The sequence below is a fragment of the Aulostomus chinensis genome, chromosome 7 (assembly GCF_037954235.1).
Source record: "Aulostomus chinensis isolate RoL2024-O1b breed Wild chromosome 7, RoL_Achi_v1.0, whole genome shotgun sequence".
NCBI classification, from domain to species: Eukaryota; Metazoa; Chordata; class Actinopteri; order Syngnathiformes; family Aulostomidae; genus Aulostomus; species Aulostomus chinensis.
The window spans coordinates 26114606-26141790 of record NC_141326.1 but is presented as its reverse complement, the minus strand read 5'-3'; the positions used below and the strand labels follow the sequence as shown (position 1 = coordinate 26141790).

General features: G+C 43.4%; 2 protein-coding genes across 3 annotated transcripts; both read left to right on the top strand.

The window, feature by feature from the left end:
- ptpn9a (protein tyrosine phosphatase non-receptor type 9a) lies at window positions 1-22459 on the top strand. Its single transcript, XM_086209594.1, has 13 exons — window positions 1-713; window positions 8217-8360; window positions 10918-11007; window positions 12133-12257; window positions 13328-13433; window positions 14036-14146; window positions 15513-15829; window positions 16288-16375; window positions 16602-16671; window positions 17339-17417; window positions 17511-17661; window positions 18432-18639; window positions 19414-22459. Exons 1-13 carry the CDS (start codon window positions 681-683, stop codon window positions 19602-19604), a joined length of 1713 nt encoding a protein of 570 aa, XP_086065720.1. The 5' UTR covers window positions 1-680; the 3' UTR covers window positions 19605-22459.
- A 65-nt stretch (window positions 22460-22524) lies between these two features.
- LOC147259293 (paired amphipathic helix protein Sin3a-like) lies at window positions 22525-27041 on the top strand. Of its 2 annotated transcripts, none has more exons than XM_086209595.1 (4): window positions 22525-22858; window positions 24095-24189; window positions 24540-24646; window positions 25402-27041. In XM_086209595.1, exons 1-4 carry the CDS (start codon window positions 22660-22662, stop codon window positions 25529-25531), a joined length of 531 nt encoding a protein of 176 aa, XP_086065721.1. In that variant the 5' UTR covers window positions 22525-22659; the 3' UTR covers window positions 25532-27041. The 2 variants fall into 2 exon arrangements, with proteins under 2 accessions (XP_086065721.1, XP_086065722.1); XM_086209596.1 differs by having other exon boundaries at window positions 22528-22862.
- The last annotated feature ends 144 nt before the right edge of the window (window positions 27042-27185 follow it).

Genomic DNA, 27185 nt, shown 5'->3' with positions numbered 1-27185 from the left:
CAATGCAAACTGACACTCAAAATGGTGATTTTCCTGCTCGGTGCCCTTTTTTTTTTTTTTTTTTTATGAATGGAGGCAGAGGTCGTGAGCCTTTTCTAGTCTCAACCACCAGGGGGGTAGAGCAACATGCAGGAAGAACATCCTCTAATCTCCCTCGCAGCATAAAGGCGACGTTCAGGGGCTAAAAACTTGCAATTCATGGCTGGGAGAAGCTGCAGCCCTGCGTTGTGCGGAAGGTGAGGCGGCTGTGCAGCAGATCATGGTCTGAACCCGGTTACCACCGCGCTGAAGTCTCGTCTACAGCCGCTGTCCTCTTTTATTTCTTCTTCTTCTTCTTCTCTCCGGTTCTGCAATTTTTCTTCTACTGGGTGAAATCTGACACAGCAAGCAGCGTCTTTTCCTCCAGTAGTTTGGATGGCAGATCCGGGCTTGTTGGCCTGCGTGTGTCTCAGTCAGACGGCATCCAGAGAGCGGAGAGATTGAGCCCAGGCTGCGGCGGTTCAGATGCCTTCAGTTTGGAGCGAGAGGGACGAGCCATAATCCCTGGGTTTTGGGTTTTTTTTGTTTTTGTTTTGTTTTGTTTTTGTTTTTTTTGTTGTTGTTTTTTTACGCGAGGGACAAAGGCACACATCTCCGTTATCCTCCACTTTATGAGCAGCTAAAGGTGATCAGACGGGATCATGGCAGCCACTTTGACGGCGGAGGAAGAACAGGTAGGCCCTCAGTCTCTTTATGTGTCTGCTTTTATGCGGTATATCGGCTGTGTGCCTCCGACCACGGTCCCACACCTGGAGGTATACTCCGGCCCTGTGCGTCGCAGCGAGCGGATCGGTTGTGAAATAGTCCCGAATACAGAGCGGAAATAATGTATCGATTTCTGGCGCATTATTGCTCGGGTTGCATCACTGCCAGTTCCTCCCAGCGACCCAGGCTGAAGTTTAGTGGAACCAGGCCTCTGTCAGCATCCACGAGTATCTTATATATCCTGAGATTGAAGCCTCCACATTTTCCAGGAATGTGTTCAGGAACTTGGCATGGAAGGGATGTGGCAATGAGAACTATTTAATCAAGTTTTAAGGCAGCCATTTACGTTTAAACGTGTCAAGGACCTATTTTCCATGATTTTTTTTTCTTTCAAAATTTTCAACATTAAGTACGATTATTTTTGAAAAAAAAAAAAAAACCTACCTCATTTCCGATTCGGTTTTGTCCGATTAAGCAACCACGATATTAATTTTTCACTTGAAAAGCTAATTGAAATTACACTGATGGGATTTTTGTGGCCTTCTGTTTCAAAAAGAAGTTTGCTGTCCGCAGCCACACAATAGTCAATTTAAAGTAGCATTTTTAGACACAGTTACCATTTTATGAATATTTGCAATTCAATTCCATTCATTCTGTAGCGCTGTTGTTTACTAGTCTCCCTTTCTTGATATGTTGATTGGAAAAAAAACAACCCAAACAGCCACCAAAATTTGAATTTCAGATTGCGAACCCTGCATTATAAGGGAAGCTCCAATCTCAGTATGCTTGTATAATGACAATAAAACTGATTCTGATTGTGTCTTTTTGAACGTGAGATCAGATCAGGATTCTCAAATTAGATTAGACTTAATTATGCACCAGATGTGAATAATCAGAACTGCCTTGCTGGGCTTACATTTAGTCGAGCCTTCATAACTTTAGGCTAAAATAATTTGTGCTTCCAGCTCTTTTAATGTTGCATTTTGTCTCCTTATGTCAGACTAACTGAGTACATTTTGGACTGCTAAATTAATCCAGAAATCCTGATATATTTTGTGCCAAAGAATCTGTTACAACAGTTGTTGTCGTTGTTGTTGTTGTTGTTTTTTTAAAGATGCATCAAACTTGATGGTCATTTTGTAAACTCGAGTTACTGAATTTTGTTTTAGAATATTTCATAAGAGCCTTCATGAATGGCGACTGTATGTTAGGAACTGCTCTGATTCTCTCAGTGAGACCAGAAACTGCAGCCTCCACAATCGCCACAAAGTCACTTTAAAAGATGTAGCCTGTGTAACTTTTAGCTACTAAGCTGTTAACTGAGGATGGAATACAGCATCCCTCCTGGTTTGGAGCTCTACATAGATCCAGGGAACGCTGTCACGGCGTTCTGAGTGATCATCCTCTGAGTTGGTGCTGCTCATGCTCGCGCCTCATCTGACTCCTCATCATCTGGCCCACAGAAAGCCTTATCTGGCTACTCCATTTCCTGTGTGAGCCAGGGCCCCGCAAGGGTACCAGACGCCCTTATTACATCCACAGCCTCGTGGGGTGGGGGGTGCCTGTGTGTGTGTGTGTGTGTGTGTGTGTGTGTGTGTGTGTCTTTCTCTCTCGGGAGTTTACATGAGTGTAGTGGAACTTCATTGTGAAGGCAGCTGTTAAAAGCATATCCACTAGACTCAGAGGGGGGTGTGGGGGTTGGGGGGGCACAGAGTGCATGTGTGTTGACCATGTGCTTTAGAGAGAGAGAGAGAGAGAGAGTTTGTGTGTGTGTGTGTGTGTGTGTGTGTGTGTTGTCTACTCCCAGGAAGCAGTGGAGTGAAAGAAAGTAGGGAACATTGAGAGAGTGACGTTATTGACTTCCTGTTTTGTTATTGACTTTTGCCAAATGGAATTTGACTGAAGTGAGGTGAAGCTGCTTGGCATATATTCCTAAATAGATTAACATGGCATCTACAGTCTAGCCCAAAGGCCCGAATCCCATTAAGAAATAGTCATAATAAAAGAATGCATTAGTTGGAGGATTGATGCTGATGTCACCCTTAACTATTTCCCATTTTCCAAGTTAGCCATCCCTTCACTGAGTCACACCTGGCTTCAAAATAGTTTTGGGGTATCAGAATGCAGTTGGAGAGGGTTTGACTACGTGAGCGTACAGGTGGAAATGCCGCCGGGAGTCAATTAGGACATGTTGTAATCTGATTGGCCAAACCGCCTCTGGAGATGGCGAGGGATGATGCATCGTGACCACACTGACTGAACACCGGTGTCGATGCAGTTTGGTTGCCTGTCCACACACCACATGTAGGTGGAAATATGAGCACGAGCAGATCTGTTATCTATTCTGGATCCCGTGGAAGCTCCCGCAAATAATATCCTGAGCGGTGGGACGGAGCAGCAGGTACAGCACCAGGGTTGTAGGTGGTGTTTCACCAGTTTAGATATCAACTGGTGCATGTGTGACAAGTATGAAGCAGCAGAAAATATGAACGTAGACGAGAAAGATCATGTACAGAAAGCTTTACTAATAGCTGAACTATTGAACATGTGACTAATTCAAACCGCAGTTGTGGCAACGGTGGGCTGAAAGTGAAAAGAGTACTGTGTTTGACAGTCGTCCCCCTCAACGCCTGCAGCAATGAGAAGTTGAAAGGGGTCGTATTAAACCCATTCCGAGTGTAATATTTTCCTGTCGGTGGTGCATTTACCAATATTGGCATGTTTTTATGGGAAATACTTGTGAAATACAGTACATTTTAGGACAACCTTTGTTTGATCCCCCCCGCCCCTCTTCTAAAACGCCCACTCAAGTGTGACTGGTCAGATCGAGTGTGTTGGAAACATCTCGCCCCTTACCACAACCGGAGTTCACCTTCCGTAGTCTCCTGGAATGGAAACACACTTGTGGATGGAACATGCACACAGAAAGATGCAAGGGTGGCAACAGTTTCAATGGAGCCCCTCGTGATGCATTCAGTGCTGTGAAATCTGAACAGGTTATTGAAACTACACACGACAAATCAGTTACTCTTAATGAGCGTTGGCTTGATCTGTCAAATTTCACAGTTATGTGTGCTCATCGGCTCATCAGAGACCCAAATATAAAAAAAGTGAGTTTCTCTTAATGTGGCCTCTTGTGCCAGTGTCAGTTAGAATGAGAACAGTACAGTGCAGCCCTGGTGTATCTAAAGCCACAAGTTTCCTGAGAAGTTTAATAGTGACTTCTTTCAGGGAGTGACCCTTAACCTTTTTGACCCCTGGTACCGGATGTTTGTCCTGTTCCAAACAGTCAGTTTGGTTCAGTAATTCCAAAATCCTCCACATGCAGCACAACAGGATCCTGCTGCTGTGAATCTGATGATTTAGTTCTCAATTGCGGTTGTCAACGGCACCAATGAGAAACTACAGTAATCAATGAACATCCCCCACAACCACAAGGTTTACAGTATGGAAAGTGTTTTCATGCACGTAGCAGGCGCGACTACTGCAAGTCTCTGTTCAGGAATCTCCCAATCAAGACACTGATAGACTACGACTGAACCAAGAACTCTGTCACACCAGTTCTAGCACAGACAGACGGACTAGTTCTTCAAAACCTAGACTGGTTACCTGCTCCCTTCAGAGTACGATTCGAAATTCTCTTCCTCTTCTACACACCACTTCATGGTCTGGCTCTGCAGTATTTATCCATCATGCTGTCAGTATACCATTCTAGCCGATCCCTCAGGTCACAAGATGGAAATCTCCGTGTGCCTAGAGCTTTTTCTAGGTCTGGTGAGATGGCTTATATGCCTTAAAAAAAAAATGGAACATTTATGTTCCGATCTTAAACTTTCCCCAACACTGTGTTCCCTTAAATCTAAATCTAAATGTAAAAGGTTCTTTTTTTAGTCTAGCTTGTTTTTTTGTTTTTTTGTTTTGAAGGCCAGAAACCATTTCTCATGTCTCCGTCAACATTGAGACAAACAACCTGATTTTTTTTTATTGACAGACGAAGATGGAAAAATAAGATATTTAAGACGATTGAGATTGAAGTGTTATAGAAGGAATAATCAAGAGCTTCAGGGGAACTTCTCCTGCTTTTATCTGAACAGGAGCAAGCCAAGCAAATATTTATGCATCCTGCAGGAATTAAATAAGTTACTCCTCCACACTGAGTTTTCCACTGCAGTCCAGTATGCTATCATGAAAACAAACTGCTCCATCCTCAAATTCCACTCTTGCGGATATGGCCCCTAGTGCAGAAAAACCAAACATGACTGGCTTCTCCAGGAACAGAGGGTCACTGCCTGGAGTTGGCAGGCTCTCCTTAAAAGGCTAAGAGAGAAAGAGCAGCTGTCAGACACTGAAATCTTGGAAACCCGAGTGTACCTGACAGCGATCTGACAGGAAGTTATCGTTGGCGAACTCTGAAGGATTAACGCTTCACACAGCAACAACAAAGGCTAGACGATTCAAATGGAATGAGACTGGTGAACTTTCTGTTAAAGGACAGCGGCTTTGAGACGTCATATGTTGTTCTTGGGGTTAGGTGCAGTCAAGTATGTTTTTATAATCCATAAACAATTAGAAAACAGTGACATAGGTGGTGGGCTACTTAATTTTGCAGATTTTGTGTTTTACAGTGTGTAAGTACTAGATAATATCACCCAAATACTTGTTACTGTTTAACCATTTTTTTTTTTTTTGGCGTTGTTCCAGATGTTAGGCTCTATTTTGTTAAAATCACATATTGACTTTTTCCCCTTTGCATCAAAGGATGCATATCCCAGCCCAAAGCCTATACAGAAGCTTCCATCCATTTTCTGGAGCCTATCCCAGCTGCCTTCGGGCGAGAGGCGGGGTTCACCCTGGACAGGTCACCAGTCCATCGCAGGGCCAACACATAGAGACAGACAACCATTCACACCTACAGTCAATTTAGAGTATCAATCAATCTCGTCCCCTCTTGATGTCTTTGGACTGTGGGAGGAAGCCGAAGTACCAGAGAGAACCCACACAGGAACAGGGAGAACATGGAGACTCCACACAGAAAGACCCTGTGCTCCAGCCGGGGTTCGAACCCAGAGCCTTCTTGCTGTGAGGCGACAGCGCTGACCACTGCGCAACAGAAGCTTCCTGTTTTGCATTTCAGTTCTAATTATTTAGCTTTAGCATCAGTTCAGCAAGACCCAGAGACCAAACAGAGCAGAAAATCTGGGTTCGCGTACACATGCCAATGTCATCAATTGTCTGAAGCCCTGAGTCCATGCAACTGTTTGCAGCTACCAGTTCACACTGCTGCAGTTTTCCTGAACCAAACATTCCTGAACTATTAAGATGTGTTGCAGATCATTGGTCTGAATTGGGCCTAAGTGTTTAAAACCATGCTAGCGGCTGTGTGAGGCTTTCTTTATGTATGTTGTACAATGAGAATATGTTATTTGCATTAAATGCAGCTAAGGTTGGTGGTAGTGTCAGAGTTTTGCTGTTGATTTACTCCAAATAAATCCAAATATTTGGTTAGTTTCTAATTTGATGATTGTAACACTGGAAAAGTCATCACAATGCTGTGGAATTAATTTGGTATCTTTTTATTGTGCATTTGAAAAGAACAGAAGAGCAAAGCTATGAACTCGGTTTCAGTGAAAGTACAATGAATTTGTGATTGTTAGAAGGAATCAACATGAATCCCAAACTTTTCTTTTGCAAATCCAGATGTTTGGCTCGCTGTTCGACTGACTTGCGATGTTAATACTCTGTACAGTCACAGTAAAGAATGGATTTTTCGTTCATATTCATGCCATAGTTTACTAGAATGTTGACTCTCTAGCTTGTTATGTCAGTGTTAGCTTCAGAGATCCAAAATCCACTGTGGGACTCACACTGAAGCCCCACCACCCATTTTTCTCTGGGAGAATGCTGTATGAGCCCTGTCAGGTGCAATCCTCCCTCATCCCTTGCATGTTAACGTGCTGGAACAGAGCAGAAGCTTCAGGCCCTCCTGTCTTTGAAAGCACTGGCTTTCCTGAGGAGAGACACTGGCATTCTGTCCTTCGGCTCGGCGCTTGTCAGTGATCGTTTTGTACTCCTAAAGAGCCGTGGAATCCCAGAACTTGACTTCCTGTCTCCCATGCACACCCCGCCGCTGCTGTGCCTGAGCAGAGAAGCGGAACCCTGTGTTTAAAGTGTGAGCTTTCATTGCCTCCTCTGTTGCCTTTTGACGATTCACTGGGTGCTGACTTGCAAACTGTGTGGGTGATGGTGTTGGGGGGCCAGGGGGGAGGGCAGGAAGCCCCTGAAAGACTGCTGGCTAAATGCATAAATTATGCTCAAGATGAGCTTTGAGAATAATCAGAATTTACATATTTGGTGTTGGATTGTGTGCTGTTTTATGTTTGTCACAGGTAGCAGATTATATGCTTTGCTTTTGGTGATGAAAATAGAACTTTCTAGCTTTTCTGCAAAAAAAAAAAAACAAACCCTCTCTGATTCCTGCAGGCTTGCAGATGTCAAAACAACCTAATTACTTCCTCCACCAAGGAGATAATGGGATTCGTGCTGCTTGTAGCTGAAAACTATGAAACTGATTGATACCAGACTTGGTAAAGGAGTGTAGAACCCTGAGATATTTGGGGCAGATCTGTTGAACATAAACGAAGGTTTGGCTGAGTTCTGAAGTCTCCAAGTGACAGTGTGGCATTACGGTTACTCCCTTTATAAGACCTTGGCAGAGGTAAATGCTCCTGGAGTGCCCTCTAGTTAGCACGTGCATCATAAAACGGCTGGTGGAGGCTCGTTTACAAGCTCACCATCACAGTTCGGTGGCTGATGAAGAGAGAGAAGCTGCAGGGAACAAATTCAATTCTAAAAATCACGGAAGTATAAAATTGTGGTGAGTGACGTTATTAGAACAACTCTAATTTGTTGTCAGTGAGGATCTACTCAATTATGTGATGTCTCAGTACTTCATTACTAGATGCTTCCCTCGTCTGTGAGAAGTCACTGTTCCTCTGTCATTGTTACAGCTTCATGTCACGCACCAGTCGAGCCGGATTCCATCTTCACATTCTCATAGTAAACTTTCTTGGCTCTCACCTACAAAGGTTCCCTGACAGACCAACCGTCGAGACCTCCCCTAGTGACCTCACAACTGGTGTTTACATGTATTTTGTTGTCAATTCATGGCTTACACAATAAGCTAAAAGCTTCCCTCAGAGAGCTGTGGTCATAAGTGCAGTATCATCAGCAAAGAGGAAGTACGCATGTAAGAAATGTCATTTTATTTTGTACCTGCCTTTCCTGGCATACTGTACATGAACCCACAGTGAGCAGCCTCAGTCCTCCAGATGTATGCAACAACATTTTAAACACAGGTCTGCCAGACCGCCTCGGAGGATGTATCAAGTTTAAAGCCTAGTTTCACTTCCTTCCTGTTTGACCCTGCGATTATGAGAGTATAATGTTTGTGACCACATCTGTGTCTGTTTCAGGCTACCAGGCAGTTTCTGGAGGAAATCAACAAGTGGACCAGTCAGCATGGAGTGTCGCCACTTTCCAAGGAATTGGCCGTCAAGTTCCTCATGGCACGCAAGTTTGATGTCCTCCGTGCCATTGAGCTATTCCACAGCTACAGGGTAAGGACAGAACATGGAAATGAGTCAGTCACAGAGTCAGGCAAAATAATTATGAACAGAGAAATGTAGTCCACATATGTATACAACCCATCCCTACTCACTTCGTCTGTGGATATAGCTACGTTCTTCCATTTTGACTCATACCCCCTGGTGGCAGGCAGAGTGTCGTGGTAAAAGCTTTGGTTGTGGGGAACCAATCTAATCTTGATGGATGTGTGTAGCCACTTTCTGTGCTCTGCTAAAGTTGTAGCATTAGTGTCTGTCCTTGCGTAAAGGCTTGCTCTCTTTCTTTATGATTTGCCTTAAATGCAAAGTATTTTCCAGACAGTTTTTGCTGCCACCAGAGCTGACCAGAGGCGAGTGAGAGGAGTGATGTGTAAGGGAGTGAATGAATGTGAGCACTGTCAGGGGGAAGTGGAAGCAGTGAAGTGCCGCTGGTGTTGGTGGTATCGATACCACTGAAACACTTTCATATATGAAATATTCATATTTTGGCCTCGGCCGAGAAATGTGCCCTACAGAGGAGCCTTCTAGCGATGGAAATGAATCATTTTAGATCTGCGTAATGTTGACAAGGTGTAGTTGCAGGTTGTTTTGGTTAAAAATACAGTTCAGCTACGGAAAACCATACGTATCAATATTTCAGGCAGAATTCACACCCACGTTGGTGCCATCTTTCTTCTGCATCTTTCCTTTTCTTGCTCACACTTTACTTCCGAACAGCAATTTGTGTAATTTGATGTAATATTTGAATTATAACAACACAGTCGCAGAGTCCAGTGGTTGTTTTTGTCTGTCTAGAATTTGAGAAGAGACAGAATTGACTGATACCAAGTCACAAACAACAAAACATAAATCTGACCTGCAGCTGAAGCGACACTTTTCATTCAGCGATGTTCTAGTTATCAGTCATTCTGCTGTCATGGGCTGATTGAGGCTGACGCAGAGGTAGGAAGGGCGAGATCATGCATCGTCACGCCCACAGCGCAGCAACACAAGGCCTGTTTCATTGAGCCCCAGTAAGAGATGGCCTAAGCAGATGCACCAAAAAAAAAAAAAACTTGTCCCAGGGGTTTGTTTCAAGAGGGCGGGGCTTATTCAGAGTGCCTGAAGCAGAGGAGGCTTCTCAGGGAAGGGCATGTTGGGTTTAGATTGAACCCATGAAATACAATGAGGCCTTATGGTCATTTGGAGCCTTTCTTGAACACTTTTGAGGCCATTCTTTGAGGTGCACGAGTATTCATGCAACTATTAGTAACATAGCTGATCTTTTTCTTTTTTGCTTCCTGTTTGTTTGGTGCACGGGGAACTGCTGCTGGTCCCACTGTCAGACCTCCACATATCTAGATCTGCTATAGGTGTCTGCTCTGGAATAGTTGTGAGGCAGCTGAGAAGAGGACTTAACATGAGTGGATGTGCAAGAGAAGCGTTCTCTCCACTGAAATAGCATTGGGTGACCTTGGTGATATTCTTATCCTCAAAGCGGAAAATGATGAGCAAGATGAATCTCTCAGGGGCAGGACCAGTGGATTAGACTGCAGGTCTCATTTACTGCAGGATCCTAAAATAAGCTAATAACATAATCACCTCTTTCCTCTCAGCCACATAAAAACAACCAGGAAGTTTAGGATAATGTCTCCTTTTGTTTCTTGCAAAACAGTATTTATCTGCTCAGATCTGCTCCGCTTTATCCACCGAACGGAAAGTTCCCAGGCGTCTCACTCAGACTCTAATGACCTGAATAGCTTTGAGACATTGCGGGATTTTTACCACCTAATTTTAGTAAAGTCACTGCATTCACTAAGGTGGGTTCTTACTCAAGCAATAAATAGTCAACCTGCATAAACGCCACTCATTTAGGAATGGCTTAAATGTGACTTTGAGAAGGATTAGTCTCCCCTGCCACGCCACGCTTCATTTAACTGGGTTTAATGCTGCGTCAGCGCCAGGACAGAGGCTGGGTACAAGCAATTTGTCAGAACAAACTCAGGGGGAAAGTTTCCAGTATAGCACTAGGTTTGGGGGGGGGGGGGGTTGCTGGCATTCAAAACTGTTGGTGGTGGTTTCAGTAGAACACACAAGCGTTTGTCTATTGCACCATCTACTGTGAGTAGTTTCTGCTAGAACATGATGTATTTCAATTAAAATCAGCGAGCGGAAGTATCAAAAACACCAAGTCTTTGTGTGAGGAAAGCAGTTGCGAGATAACCAATATTGACGGCGTACACAAATGTAACACATCAGCGTGTATCAACTTTTTTGGGGACATTTTCCTTCAGACATCTCCCCCTGCTCTGCCCCAGTTTTCAGTCAACAGTCGAGCCCTCAGTCACTCACGTTTGCCTCGCAGGTTCTCAGTATTAAAGCAAAAGAGCAAACGGACGTCACGCGTCTCAAGCTTGTCTTTATGATCAGCTCGCAAGGGGTTGGGAGGGGAGGTGGAAACAGAAGGAATCTCCTGGCAGGAATGCTGGGCGTGTGAATCTATTGTTCACCGTGACGTGGTTTGTGGTCGCTCCCGAGCTTGATTTCACCTGCTGTGATCCGTTTTCTGCAGGAAACTCGCCTTAAAGAAGGAATTGTCCGTCTTCAGCCTCAGGAGGAACCTCTGCGCTCCGAGCTGCTGAGTGGGAAGTTCACTGTGTTGGTAAGAACGTCAGTCTGGTGTTTGATTTTAGAATAAAACATGTCGCAGGTGACGTCATTGATTTATTACGAGGCTTTAAACTTAATACATCGTGTAATTTACTCAAAGAGTAGCAGTAAATGCAGGTATGTGATCAGAATTTACTTTGTTTTTTTTAATTGCCTACTTTTACCCATTTAGATTACATATTTTTGTGATTATAAACCAGGTTAATAACTTTAGCTTTGAGAAGACAAAGTTAGAGGCCAAGAATGGTCAGTATAAGACTAGAATATTCATTTTTGTAGATATGTTTTTGGTTCATATTGATCCAAATCAACAGACACCTCCACTAATCTTTGGACACAGCATTATTCAGTTAATAAAAGGTCTCACAAATCCACCAACCAAGTGTCTATCCTGTCAGGAAATAAATGCAGCCTTTTGCTCCCCCCCCCCCCCCCCAAAATAAAGCTACACACTTCCCTGCATTTCCCTCCTTCCTTCCTCATTGACGTGCCACAGTGGCATTGATGCTGCACATTCTCTTGTCTGACGTCGGACTTCTCCAGCCTCAGCAGCAGCAGGCTTCATATCCTATCTGATGTATTTTTAGCTGCCGTGCCCGAGAACACACGCTTATTTGCTTACAAAAGGCTGTTCCGGAGTACTTCTGGTCAGCCGCGTCATTAACATAGAGATCCAGCTGGTCCTCATGGAACAAAAAGCTTCAACACTGTTAAAATGTCTTGTGTTACTCTCCCTCAGTGACAACAGCGTCATTATTTACTGGAGTTGCTCCTCCTTGCTGAAATGTTGGCAGCGGGCTAGGACCCGGGGTGTGAACTCAAGTGCCCCCCTGTGGTCGTTTTGAAAAGACGTCATTTTTGCATCTGCTGCTTTGCGGTCATACTCTTGAACAGCAGCCACATGATTTCTATGACAAAACATGTGATTCAGACAATTTTGCTTTCTGAGAAATGAGTTGATAGAGAATGACTTGCTTTCCTGGTTTTTACTGCCGATGATGAGCCGGGATCTCACAGACGTCTAGTCATGACATATGGAGAATCACTTCGTTTTCAAAGCAAATGAGTTGGTGGGGTGAACGAGAATGCTGACGTAACCTGTAATTATGTATTTCAGAGTGTGCGGGATCCTTCGGGGGCCTCCATTGCCTTGTACACTGCCAAGCTTCATCATCCTAATAAGACAGGCAACCACGTTGTGCTTCAAGCTCTCTTCTACCTCCTGGATCGTGCTGTGGAGAGGTGAGGACGCTGCCAACGTTGAGTCTCTCCGGCTGGATAACCTGACTAATGGCTTCCTGTTTGGATTAGTCAATGTCAGTTTTTTCTCCTGGATTGATACGCATTGTTTTAACACTCTGGGCCGGTGCTGAAGTTTTCTTTCATTCGTGGAAATCAAGTTAGAGTTAGAAGGAAAACCCTGTAATCAGTCATTCCTGATGACTCTTAGCTGGAGGCAGAATGCATCATCAGTTCATCCAAAACAGGCTCACTTTCCCTGAAGTCTGGATAGGGGAAAATGTTAAAATAAGAACATGCAAATAATAGATTAATCGAATCTGATTTTCTTTCCTCATCCCAAGGGTAATGCATTGTAACAAGTTGTTAAAATCTTCCCCCATAGAGCTGAAATGTCATTAAATATCACACAACTACAGGTGTAATTGAACTATTTAAACCAGATTTGTACTTTTGCTACATATCCACGTGTTTATCCTTTGAATGCTATGAGTGTGGGTGTTTGCATTTTCACTGGAATTTTAGTTTTCTCACCAAATGTACATTTTTTTTGTTTTGTTTTCTTCAGTATTTCGATGATGGACAGGATTTAAAATGAGCTTTTGTAAGATAAACTTAAGTTTTCACAGCTTAGAATAAAAATACTTAGGTGTTTTCGTAAGGCCAATTAAAACAGTAGGCTACATTTTTTTAAAAACTGAAAGAAATTCATATTATGATTCTATGAAATGTATGTCACCCACCTCTCATCACCTAAATTATTCACAGTGACTTCTAAGAAATTTTAACAACTTGTTGTTTAATATTTATACAATCAGCTGGCAAAAGGGGTAAGAACATCCAGGTAAAAGTGTATTTTGCTCGAAGCTCAACTAAAATATAAAGCTGAATTATTTGATCAACTGTTCAGAAATAACTTCAGCCCATTTTCAGACAGACATTTTAAAATATTCTCTTCCAAAATGTGACATTATGCCGCTTTTTTGTTTTTTAAGAAAAATTTCGCCGTTTTCTGAATGGATGAGTGTAAATCTGCTGTTTGCGTTCTTACCTGACTCATTTGTTGCCCGCAGCTTTGAGACCCAGAGGAACGGCTTGGTGTTTATCTACGACATGGCGGGTTCCAACTACACAAACTTTGAGCTGGATCTGAGCAAGAAGATCCTCAACTTACTGAAGGTTTGAATCACAGCACTGCAAATCATTGAAAACACAGTAAAGATTCATTTACGGGGAGAGTAAACATTAGATGTAAACTCACCCGCTTCAATTCCAGGATTGCTCTCCCAATTTTCTGCCATTGATGGAACTCAATCACTGCTGTTAAGGACACAGTTGATGCAAAGTTGTTTCCTTTGTCCTGTGAGGGTTGAGGGGTTGATTTGTGTCCTCCATGGCTGTGAAATACTGCTTAATTTATCAGTTGACACTACATCAGATTTGTTTGTTCTCGAACTTTTGCTCCCTTGTGTAACTAAAAACTTTGCTATGGCTCCTTGAATTGTGTATGAAACCGTTCCTTTTTTCTCTCCCTAGTCGCTTTACACCGATGTAAAAAAGAGAGCATGACAAATTCAGTGGGGGAAAAAAAAATGTGTGTATGTTTATGATTGGTGTTGTCTTACAGAAAGCGTCCACTAAAGGAGAGGGAGGTCTGTGTGTACTGAGCAAAGCCAGCTTTTCAAACCTCACGATTGTCTAAATAAATTGAAACTCATGCTGTTTCATTTCTCATTATTTATAGTTTGTTAAACTTGTCCTGTGCTGTGTCCATCCACTAGGGGGCGTTCCCTGCCAGGCTCAAGAAGGTGTTGATTGTCGGGGCCCCTGTTTGGTTCCGGGTCCCCTACAACCTGCTCAGCCTGCTTCTGAAGGAGAAACTGAGGGAGAGGGTAAAGCTCTGCTCTTCACCCCTCAGGCTTACGCTTCACTGGGAGTAGATTTAGAGACTGAGAGAGAATAGATGAGTTGTTGGGTGGGATTGATCGCTGTTTGCTGAAGTGATCATTAGATAAGAGGTTTCTCCTCAAACACTAATCCCTCCTGCTGCCTTGGATGTTAACGCTTAATCGTTTAGACTGATCACCCCACCACAAACGTCTTCCCAGGCTATAAATGTCATCTGATTGTTAACGATTTTTTTTTCAAGGTTATTCAGGTTGGAGAGTAAGAATATGGAGCTAAATAAATGCTGCTGTTTTTTCAAAATTCACAAGGGTTTATTAAACCGTGAACTGTTGTGTCACTGGGACAGTTCCAGGCTGAGAGAAAGCTGCAGTCTTCAAGGATCATTCTGGTGTTTTCAAACCCACTCTCCCATGTTTGTGGGTCTTAATGATTAATAGGAGCAAAACAAACAAAAAAAATCAGATTCCAATATTGTGCTGTAACTGGCAAATACTCATGAGGCAGCAGAGTCAAAGTGCATCCCTCGCACTTGCTCATATTACTAGTTAAATGCCTGATGATATTATGGAAAGGATCCCTGCAGAGGTGGTCCTTCTTATTGAGCTCCCACCTGTTTATTACTGTGACTGTTTGTTTCGTTCTTATCCTGCTGTTTTCTACTGCCAGAGTGGCATTTTTCCTCCAGTAAAAGTCTTGTGGTGTAAGATTTCTTCTCCTATTCGAACAGCAGTTCATCCCGGTCAAAACGGTCACTGCTAACATGGCGGTGCACAGATGGAGTGTTTTCATCCATGTGGAGCAGCACCTTAAGCATGTCGGCGTCCCACTGAGATCATTTGTGAAGCCACTGCAAATCGCAGCACATCATTTTGTCATATTTGGAAATCCTCAAAGAGAAAAGTCACCTGACAACTCGGCACTCTTCTCTTCAGATGCACTCTGACTGTCCCTCACGTAGATACACGCTTGTTTTCGTGGAACAAATCGCATCCGGCAAGATTTCAGAGCAAAACTTGTGTCACGTGTTACACACACATCCATGGAACATACATGCGCACACACACACACACACACACACACAAGGCCTAGTAGCAGCTGTCTCAGTGTTGGCCCCACTCCAATAATTGCCGTTCATATTATATCTGGGTGGGGAACGTGATGGCCCCGCCCTCATTACACCCCTGTGGTTGTATTGGGTGGCCTCTAGGTGTGTATGTGATGTTCCTGTAACAGACAGCATCCCTCCCAGTGAACCACCCTATTTCCATATATCCTTTTTGACCCCAAAAATGTCAAACAGGTTTTAAAATTCTACACTCATCCTTTGAATCCTGTGTCTTCTAACTCCAGGTTCAGATGGTCAAAATGGCGGAGCTGCGCCAACACCTCCCCAGAGACTGTCTCCCTCAGCACCTGGGCGGCCTGCTTCCCCTGGATGCATACAGCTGGAACCAGCAGCTCCTGGCGGGTCAGAACGGCCAGGCAGACCCTGTGGATGAGCTGGTGGGGATTCCTTTGGAAGATACTTCCATTCACGTTCCCGGACCGGAATCCATGCGCCCACAGGAGCTGCTGGCTCACCTCGGCAGGCTTCAGCGCTCGGGCATCCACCAGGAGTATGAGGAGCTCCGTAAAGAGTTGCCGCCTGGAACTTTCCACTTTGCACAGTACGTTTAAAGCACCAGACATTGTGAGAATAGGAGTTATTACATTGTACTTATATATAACTGTCACTTCGTAAAAGGTACGAGTTAGTTTACTTGTTTCATTACATTCACACATTTTTTTGTTAACATTTAAATTATTGTTGTAATGTTTGTGATGATTAAGATGGAACCTACAGCATCAGTCTGAATAGGAAAGAGCTGTTTCCTGTATCTGTTGTCTCTTACGGGAATAAGAGGACATAGGACACAGTCACAGTTGTATTACTTGATGATGCATCATTAATTACTGCATTATTTCTCTGCTGGAGGGAAACACATTCAAATTACATTTTCGGTGTAGTCATTTTACCAGAAACTCACTTCTAGCACATATCAGATTTCTTTTTTAATGCTAAATTCAGGGCTAAATCTGGCTACAGCTGTAGATGTCACTAATAATCTTTGGAAAATGTCAACAGAGCAGCTTACAATCTGGAGAGGAATCGCTATGGAGACGTGCTGTGCCTTGATCAAACAAGAGTTCGTTTGAAACCCAGAAGGAATGAGGTTGGTGTGCTTGGAAATATTGACATTACAGATGTTTTTCATACCGAATAATGAAGCGCTTCTATTATTTCTGGTCACTCTCGACGATAAAGAAATATGCCAGGCCTCAAAATGCGGCTGCTCTCATCTTTGATGGGCAGTCGTTACGACTACAGCGTCATTCAAGCTTGAACTGAGCGCTCAAGATGCTTTACTGACTTGATGACAAAACTTTCTTTCTCTACAGAGGTCCGACTACATCAATGCTAGCTTCATGGACGGCTACAAACAGAAGAACGCGTACATTGGTACCCAAGGTACGACAACTCGACTCAGATTTGTCCGTCATACTCTCTAGGTTCCTGTGATTACCATCATGTTGCAGGCAAACGGAGAAGATTTAACTAGACAACACAAATCGTGTTTCTATCGTTGTTTTTTACTAAAATTTCAAATATCAGATAGAAATGTAACATTGGCATCATACGTCTAGTGATGTTGAGGCTTCTATTCAGACTCACGTCAGAAATGTGTCCGGGATCAACGTTAATTTTAGCTCTGCACCGGCGGCAGTCGCTCTTGTCTCTCACAACGATGGTCAGGGAGGGAGGTGAGGTGTTGGATGCTTCAGTCCGCGTAAAACCCGACTGACCCGTCTGTATTTGAGAGTAGAACTGAGAGAAGTTAAGAGCCGTAAACACAACTCAAACAAATGAGAGGGTTGAGAGAGTCGCCATGTTTTGATAAGCTCTGATGATGCAGAGGAGAAATGCTTTTGACTCTCTCTCTCGCCCTTTCTCTCTCTCTCTCTCTTTTTTTTCTTTTCTTGTCCTTGTGATGCAGTTTGTTTTTTTGGAGCGAAGCTAAAAGCCACAGTTGAATAGATGTTATGTCCAGGACTGCAATTAGCTTGATATGCTCTTTTACATTTATTGACTAAATTCAATAAGAAAAATCATTTCTGTGGACTCTTCTGTTTTCTAGGACCACTGGAGAAGACCTATGGGGATTTCTGGAGAATGGTTTGGGAACAAAATGTGCTTGTTATCGTCATGACAACCAGGTCATTTGAGTCGATTCTCCAGTTTCTAATTTAAGGCTCAACTGTTCTCGGTCTAAAAATTCTTCAAGTAAATGAAATATTTCTGTGCTGCAGGACAGACGAGGGCAGTCGAAGGAAGTGTGGGCAGTACTGGCCCCTGGACGAAGGGGGGCAAGAGGTCTATGGCCACATGGCAGTGGTGAACCAACGGGTCGATCACCACACCCACTACAACCACACCACCCTCGAACTGCACAACACTGAGGTGAAGCCGCTGGGTAGAGAATACACTCGTGAAACAACCTCGGAGTAGTGAGAGTTGTGCGAAAACAAATATTCGTAGCAACATCCAGCTGTGGTTTTCTCTCTGGTGACCAACCGTATCACTTCAGCTCTTGAATTTGAGCAAAACAAATATGGGAATATGCCCTTCAGAGTTCCACACTCACATGTCATCCACTTGGCTGCACATCTGCCAGGCATGTGCTGGAAGAAGAAGCCAAGAGAACTGCGTCACTGGCAGAAAGAAGAGATAGAACCATCGCGGAAGGAAACGTCACACCACTTTAACACAAATAATCAGAAACATAAATACTGTTGGAATCGTGTAAGCAGGGACGTGAGTAGCAAAATTTCTCATGGTTGTCAAGGTTGCAAACTCCAGTAGGTGGCAGTAATGAAACATGCATTGATGTTAACCATCAAAAAAATTCCACTTGGGAAGAAAGTTTCTCAAATAAACACCAATATAATCAAAACCAGGAAGCTCATGTGCATGTAAACACACTCAATAACAGAAGCATCAGAGTTTCCAGAGCCATCAAACCCCTCCCTCTTCTACTCGGTGGCATTCTAGAGTCCATGAGCAGGTTGATGCTTGACTGCCACAGCAGGCCCGGAGGACAAGTCATGAATGCTGTCTTGTATATAAATGAATTCAGAAGAACTCAAAGAGCAGAATGTCGTGTTCGGAATCTCATCAGTAATGCAGGACTAGCTTGTAACCTGTCCTCTGTTCCTTTTTTATCTCTTCAGACATGTGAACAGAGACATGTGAGTCACTTCCAGTACCTCAGCTGGCCTGACTACGGCGTCCCCACCTCAGCAGTGACTCTTATCGACTTCCTGGCAGCTGTGAAGAGACAGCAGAGGAAAATGGTCAAGGCTTTGGGACTTCAGTGGACAGGACACCCGCAGGGACCCCCGATGGTGGTCCACTGCAGTGCAGGGATTGGCAGAACAGGTGAGGTCCTAGCGATGGTAACTACTGATTCTGGGCATTACGACCACTCTCTTCACTTTGTACACCATTTCTTCTGCCACATGCATGCAGGGTTTTTAAACATAAGAAAAATCACCTAAAAAAACAACAACCAAAAAACAACTGTCCACTAATGCACACAGAGAGAACTTTCAGCGATTGCTGTTTTGTATCGTCACTCAACAGTGATTGAACAAAGTTAGGGTGCCCTCACACTTGACCCATTCACGCTGGCCCATACTCGCGTGTCGCTCCAGTCCTGAGCTGTATAAGCCTGTCATTGGGTCAGGAATCTCCCTGCTTAGGATTACTGTATATTTCATCACAGGAATGGGAGTGAAAATCCACTAGTGTGTCAGGCACACACACACACACACACACACACTGCTTGCACTCATACAGTTGGTTCAATAACTGGTGTGACATACAGCGAGCGAGTGAACAGCAGCTGGAAGACGAGCAGCTCATGAAGTATTCTCATCGTGCTGCAACATTGCTCAAGTATATTTGGACATTTCTCCTGTTGCAGACAAAAGCCAGATGTTGGCAAGTTTTTTTTGGCAAATAGAAAAAAATTAACCTTTTACACAGATGTCAAGTTTTTTGAAATGCATTATGAATGCGCTTTGGAGCTCAGTTAATGAGGTTTAAAGGTTTTGAGTCATGGTTGAGTACTGAAGCTTCAACTTGCTTCAGTTGTTTCATTTTTAAAAAAAAGTGTCCCGCTTTGTTTTTGTTTTTTTTATATTTTTGCAGGTACCTTCTGTGCCCTGGACATCTGTCTGTCCCAGCTGCAGGACGTAGGCTCGCTAAATGTGTGCCAGGCGGTGCGGCGCATGAGAACACAGAGGGCCTACAGCATTCAAACCCCTGACCAGTACTACTTCTGCTACAATGCCATTTTGGAGCATGCCCAAAGGCAAGGTCTGCTCCCAGCCAATCAGTGAGCTTCAGACCTGACTTCCCTAACCAGTCCACGAACCCTGAGATTTCAGGAGTCATTCTGTTAACCCCGTGTTGTGTTGTCTGACCAATAGTGAGCTCTGGAAATTAGCTTCCTTGCAGGAGCTGTGTTTTCTAACCAGGCCATTCTTCATCGACATGCCAGAACCGAGACCGTGATAAGGAAGAACATCGTGTGATGTTTCAGTGAAGTAACATTCATGTGACACTCTGTTTTTGTTTAACGTGTTTGAGAAACAGGTGGGAGAGTGAACAAACTGCTGTAGCGACTGGCAGGTTCAAGTGTATGTTCAATAACCTTCAGTTTATTTATTTGAGACTTTAAACCAGTGGTTTAGGGACCATCGAGGAGTAGCCGCCCCTGCTGATCACTTGTCAGTTAAAACACCATTTACTGCAAAACAATGAAATAGATCAAAAATTTTCTCCAATTCCAAACTGCGGCCGTCATGCTCCAAGAAGCTACGTGACCTTTCGGACAGCTGCTTCCTTAGCTTAGTTACCTCCTCTACCTACGTGTCCGATATCCGAAAGACGTAACAGGAGTCTAGAAAAGAGCTGACGTGGAGTTGTGGTGACCAACCTGCTGCATCAACTTCTTCAGTTTCAACTGATATGGAGGCCAAGCGTCATCTCTGTTTCAAAGTTGGGTGATATAATTCTTTAAATGGGCGCACAGCTTTTACTCTAGAGCGCGACGGTCACAGTCACGCAGCAACTTGCTTGTTTTCACACCTCGCGAGTCCATTAAGTATTCAGCTGACCGCAGTTCACTTTTAGCACAAGGTTTATATCGAGTAGATGGTACGAGCCAGTTTTGCGTCGTCTCAGGAGCGTCCGACTGAACACAGAGAGGTCAAACTGCTGCTTGATTTTTTTTATTTTTTATTTTTTTTAATGCCGCACAACAACGCGGTCCAAAAGTTTTATTTGCCGAGAAATTCTTTGAGGTTGCAAGATGCCATCTCCTCTGTCACGACAAATACGGCTGAACGACGGTGAGGAGAGGTGACTGACGTCCAGGAGCATTCACCTGAGGGGAGAAAAATCCATGTTGGTCCGAATTAATTGAATACGTTCAAGAAAATTCATCTCCCGTTTCTGAGGTGATGAGAAATATTCTTCAGGGGGAGAAAAAAAGGCTCTCATTTTCTGATTCAGTGCTTTTCTCCTAAATTTGTTGACTTTCCAAACACACACACACACACACACACACGTTGATACTGAGGCTGAACATAAGTGCCTCCATTGAGAAGTTCTCACTGGAACCTTACTGAGCACACATTTGACAACATGCTCTTTTTTTCTTTTTTAAAAATCTTTTCCTTCTTCTCCTAAATGTACATTAGCGATTCACCCAACCAAACTGTCCTGGTCATTGCTCCACCAACACCCCTCCCCCGTCCCTCTGGGGAACCCCGTGAAATACCACATGCTTCCTTTGTCACGTGTGGAATCACCAGGAGGACTTCCCTCCCTCGGCCGGAGGAGGCACGAGTGTGGTGCAGCGACCAGGACATAAATCCGCTGCACATTGGCATCCAATTCTCAATTGTTAACGAGAAACATTTTTCACGATGGATTAATTCAGACAAGAACAGGGGAATGTGTTCTTTTTGGAAACTTATCATGCTAATTTGGGGGAAAAAAAAACAGATTTTTTCTCCTTTTTTTTTTAAGCTTCTGTAATAAAGCACATCTACAATTTTTCAGGCGATATACTCCCAACTGGACGTAACATTCCCTTTAATGTCATGAAATCACTGTCCATGTGAATTCCTCTTCAAATGTATCCACTGAAACCTTCCATCTCACCTGATATTGAGACTTCCTGCCTCCAGACAGTGGCCAGTGTCTACGTTCGCCTTTGCTCACTAGCAGTGCCATCATGCCGAAATGATTGTCGGAATGTAGTGCTAAACCACACACACACACACACACACACACACCTCTGTTTAGAGCAGTCCGCGCTGCGGTGACTATGCCATTGAAGCTGTGTAAATCATCAGTTAAGACCTCATGAGTAGTGCAATACTTTTTATTTTTTACACAAATCATGTCTTAGCACTTTCTACCTACTCCCAATGTGCTCTGAGATTAGCCACGATGACCATGGATGGGGATGAAATCAAACTTAGCAGTTCTGTAGGTCTAGGTGTGACGCTGGGATGATTGTTCATTTTACCAGTGTTTAAATTGAAACCATTTACCTTTTTGCTTACTGTAAACATCTGCATAGAGCTTTGTTGGGACAAGGATTTATTTTTTACACAGAAATTGAAAAGAATAAAAGAAAGCTGTTAAAGCATGCAGGAACGTGTGCCTACACCCTGTAAAGTGACTTGAGCGTCCCAACCTATGTCTGAAGGTTTATATTTTCAATATTATTGTTACGTTTATGTTCTACAGACTGTGGTTGTAATTTGTGCTTTCATCTGGTCCCAGTACCTTGCCATTATTATAGAGTATATGTACAAAATCTCAGTGTTTGTCTGTCATTCTTTGCGTTATGTTGTTGCCGGGTGAAAAAAAAACAAAACAAAACTTGTTTCTTACTACAGAATTCATATTGAATTTGCTTGTAGTGAAGCATTTTTTTTAAGTCTGCCATCCTCCTGCACTCTGATTTCAGAATTGTTTTTTTTTTCCTTTCAATGATGAAAAATATGCCCAATTTTATTTTTCTATGGTATTCAACAACTGTTTTCATACGATTGCCCAGAATATACAGTTATCTACATTAATTTTATATTTGTTCAGTTATAACCTATTACTTTATCATTCTTATGACTATTGAATCAAGCTATACTGTATTAAAAATACAAAATATGTCAGCGTGTACTTGTGTGAGACTTGTTTTTTTGTATTTCTTTGTGGTGAATGCAACCCATTTCATCTTCCGTCACTGAGATAACCAACACCGCCTGTTTCTCCGAGGATGATTTCTTTTTCAGAGGCGCTTCCACGAATTTATCAGAGCAATTTCCCGCACATCTGATTGCATTTTTATACTTTATTTCATGATTTCTTTTAATTTTAATGCTGCACGTTAAGTTTGTCTCTGTGGGACATTTAGATGATACACAGGAACACGAGTCCGTCTTTGCACACGCACACCCCGGTAAATTCCTCAACAAGCAAAACGAAAGTCGCCTCAAACGAGTTTTATCACTCGATTGCTGCATCACAAGCGCAAACGTGGAGACCAGCGACTGTGACTTTGGTGCTGTTGGCGAGTGTAAGTGAGTAAACGTGTCTGTCTCACTCTTTCCCTCTCTTTTCTCTCACTCTGATTCCGATTTTGGTTCTCTGTCTGGGGTGATCGGCAGTCGTTGACTAGCGCCTGTCTCAGTTGTTGCTACTTCTGTCAATGTATGTTAGTCGAACTGTACCACCTTTTAAGCCTGAGAGCTAACGTAATATTCCAAGAATATGGACAAACCGTAGGCACTAGGACTATGAGGGAAACGCTCAAACTCCTGGGCGCAGATACGGTTAATATCAGCCCCCCCCCCCCCCAAAAAAGGATCATAAACACATCTGTGAGCCCCCACTTGACCCTGTTGTTCTCACTTGTGGAGACCAATGGGGCTTAAGTCTAAATTCTTGCTTGTGTTGTTTGTAGATTCTGTTGGTTCATCTGAGGGACGACATGTTAGTTTTGCTTTCAGTTTCAGAATTAGAAATCACTGGAAAATGATAAACGTCTCCATCACTGATTTTTTTTTTTTTTTTAAATCTTTGAAGAAACAAATTTGGTCACGTTAAACTGGTGAACTCAAAGTGTCTCATTTATGCATGCATGAAGTTAAAAGTTCCTACATCACACTTGTGCGTCAGAACGCGATGGGTTCCAAAGATGTGATGATTACACGTTTCTCTGAAAGTGAGTCCAGAGAAACGTTTCTTCCTTTGACACATGAATGGAGAAATTGTTCTCCCACGTTAACACACAGTCTGCACGTTAGAGGCCACAGGTCAAAGGTCAAGAGACTAGAAGCAAATGTTTCTAGATCAAGGATTTTCAGACTTTTAGGTTCTAGACCCCCAAATTGACTGAATAACCCACAGACCGAGGGCGGCATGGCTCAGAGGTAGAGTGGCTGTCTCGCAACCGAAGGGTTGCTGGTGCGATCCTCACGTCCCCCGGTGACCCTGTCGTAGTGTCCTTGAGCAAGATACTGAGCTCCTGATGGCCCTGTGACGGACTGGTGACCCGTCCAGGGTGAACCCCGCCCCTCACCCAGTGTCAGCTGGGATAGGCTGATAGGATATCCGCCCCCCTGCGAGAGATAAGTGGTATAGAAAATGAATGGAGAGAAACCACAGACCCCCATGTACAGCACAGCATGTATTTATTGATTTTCTGATGCCTTTCTCAAATGTTTAAACCCAAGAAATCTGATCCAGCACCACTGATCTGAACGTCTCAACTACCAAGTGATCATTTGAGTCATGGTTTTTTTTTTTGCAGTCCAGCCCCAAGGGCCCTCGGTAATGTCAGCTCGCTGCCACACGGCTGCTCCTCAAGGCTCTGCACAGGGCCAGCAGCAGTTCCAGAGGCTCAAGGTGAGTTGGCACCGTTCACCGTGTGAAGTCGTCCTGCTAATGTCGAGAGACTTTCACGCCAACGAAGTCGCCCAAAGTAAACACCCGGGGGTTTTTACAAGTTTCAGAGAAACGCATGTATTTATAGCTCATCAAATGTTACTGGAGCGTTTGGTTAAATGTCACAATGAACAAAAACTGTCATTCTCACAGTGAGAGCCACACATGCTTGTATGTGCAGTTGGATTTATTGGTAGAAATCCAGCAGAATCATCACCTGGATACGTTCTCTCACTCTGGAGCCTTTCCTTTGGAATCGGAGGAAAAAGCAAAACAGCAGAAATGGACTTTGTCTCTTCTGTCTCCTCAAGGTGGAAGATGCTTTGTCTTACTTGGACCAAGTGAAACTGCGGTTTGGCAACCAGCCTCAGGTTTATAACGACTTCCTGGACATCATGAAGGAGTTCAAGTCTCAAAGGTGACCACGATGGTAAAGATTCTGTGGTTGTTGGCTGGCATGGCTTGAAATGTTTTTAATTGTTTTTTTTGTTAGATGTCATTGGGATATTTGAAAAATTAAAAAAAAAGTTTTACTTACCCCACAATTTTGGGGGGGGTTTTGGAAAACATTCTGCCAGTTGTTGAAAGCAAACAGACACATTTCCCACACGCGTTAACCCCGTCACAGCTGACAGCTAAAAGCAGACATTGGCAGCCTTGAGTTCAAAGCGTATGAGCCGCTTTCAATGGTTTCTGGGTCACACTGCAACCGCGGCAGGATGAAAGTTGCTACAAGACTGTTACAGCCGCACTTGTCAGCTTGGGAAAAGTGTGTGTCGAGGAAAACGGCAAAGTTTTGAATTCATCCTGTGATTTCTCAAACTGCAAAAAAACATAATCCCCTGTCAGACACGGAACTCTCTACGTTAATTTAATGGCAGCCTTACATGTCAATCTGAATAAGAACCAGATCACCTTCACACAGACGTGTCCACATCAGTCAGGTCCACGCCTGCACAATCGTGCCTTAAATTATAAGGAATTACACAGTTGTTGGGAGAGACGGATGAAGCTGATCATTTCCACATCTGAGACGAGCTGAGGACATGCGTGTGTCGGTGGGATTGTGTGTTCTGGGATTATAAAGTCAGACGAATGGGAATCTGTTTAGTAGGGAGAAAAGTTGCGCTGCCAAGGTCTGCAAATGAATTCTGTCTGTTGTTGTGTGTCCAGGCTTGGCACTCCAGGGGTCATCGGCAGAGTGTCACAGCTTTTCAGAGACCACCAAGACCTCCTAATGGGCTTCAACAAGTTTTTGCCATGCGGCTACGAGATTGTGTTGGAGTGTGTTTGGGGTGGGTGAAATAAAAGTGTCCCTCGCTGCAGAATTCATCTTGAATTTGCGTGTAGTGAAGCTTTTTTTTTTTTTTTTTTTTAAAGTCTGCCTTCCTACTGCGCTCTGATTTTTTCTTTCAATCATGAAAAGTGTGCCCCCCCCTTTTTTTTTTTCCTGTGGTATTCAACATCAATGCATTAGTTTTACATTTGTTCTCAACTGTTACTTTCTCATTCTGATGACTCGTGAATCAAACTGTATGAAATACAAAAATATATCAACTTTCACTTGACAGGTTGGGTTTTTTTTTCCCGATGAAAGCAGCATGTTACGCCTTTCCTCATCAGAGCTGAGAATTCCCCGATTAAAAACCCAACACCATGGTTTTCATGACATTTATTTATTTTTGCAGGGGTGTTTCCATTAAATTATAGCTACAATTTCCAAATGCGGGTACACAGATGCGGGTACTGTGTCAGTCCACTCCAACATCCTTTGAAGAATATCACTCTGCCGCCACATCAAATTATAATAAAATGATTAACTTTACAAAAAAGAAACAGCATGAATGGTGATTTGCGGTATCATTTCTCACGTGTTTCATGAGGCCTGATATTTTTTTTCTCATCTGTGGGGTGGATTTTGGCTGCGGCCCCCCACTGTTTTGCAGCCCTGCAAAAATGAAGTCATATTCATATCTGGAGTCTTGCTCTCAGTACGCTTCGCTACTGCAACGTACTGAGAGCAGTACTCTGCTTCCAGGATGGAATACCACACCCTAAATACACATTGTTGAGACAGAAATACACACAAGCTGCTGAAACCCGGTCCCGGCATGCTGGCGAGCTTTCATACACTGGGAGGACACAGCATCGTGTTTGTATTCCAGCTATAAATACTGTTGTTTACATTGCTGACTGTTGTGGTGATGAAACTCTGCAGCCCCGCTGACATCACTCGATGATGTTGGACAAGTTACACGGAAGATGTCAGCAGCGTTGGAGAGTAAGAGTACTTTTACTTAACTGCTGTGCTGGGGTTCAATTTCGAGCTATCTGTACGATAGAATTCCCATTTAAAGGGGATTTTGTGTTTTTATTCCACAACATTTTCAAAGAATGTTGTACTTTTTTCCTTTTACTCCGCCACATCCATCTGAACCCGCCAGTTTCTAGATTCAGCACAGTAAACCCGACGAAGATGTGAAACGTCAAATGTGGAAGCTGCAAACTTAAAGGGACTCACTCAGAGCAGCACCCCACCACTGTACCGTGACCACTGCAGGTCAATGGTGCTAGAAAACACAAATGAGAATGTGTACTTTTACTTGTAATTCTCAAGCAAATTCAACATAAAATGCTTCTCTTGTGTAGAATTTTGAATGGAAACTTGTCAGAAAGCAATGTAGAATTTATCTGTTTTCTATTTTTTTTCTCCATACTTTTAATTTCTTTAAAGATGGTGTCCTTATTCAACCCCTGGATGTCAGGCTTTGCTTCTCGTCTGCAAGATTAAACTCAGGGCCTAAAATAATAAAGAACGCATTTGTGTGGAAGAACGTTTCATGAATGAGGTCCATTTATTGTCCTAATGAAGAAAAGTAACATACTGTGGTATTTAAGGTATAATTACCGCCCCACACACACACTCCTGAAATGCTGTGAGAAAGTAGAATATAATC

Bases quoted from the DNA above. Each gene is read 5' to 3' on its own strand.
- ptpn9a (XM_086209594.1), top strand. From the start codon at position 681: ATGGCAGCCACTTTGACGGCGGAGGAAGAACAG. The intron at 16,672-17,338 runs GTACGACAACTC...TCTGTTTTCTAG, and splicing joins CGCGTACATTGGTACCCAAG to GACCACTGGAGAAGACCTAT. The intron at 17,418-17,510 runs GTCATTTGAGTC...TCTGTGCTGCAG, and splicing joins GTTATCGTCATGACAACCAG to GACAGACGAGGGCAGTCGAA.
- LOC147259293 (XM_086209595.1), top strand. From the start codon at position 22,660: ATGCTGCACGTTAAGTTTGTCTCTGTGGGACATTTAGATGATACACAG. The intron at 22,859-24,094 runs GTAAGTGAGTAA...TTTTTTTTGCAG, and splicing joins CTTTGGTGCTGTTGGCGAGT to TCCAGCCCCAAGGGCCCTCG. The intron at 24,190-24,539 runs GTGAGTTGGCAC...TGTCTCCTCAAG, and splicing joins AGCAGTTCCAGAGGCTCAAG to GTGGAAGATGCTTTGTCTTA.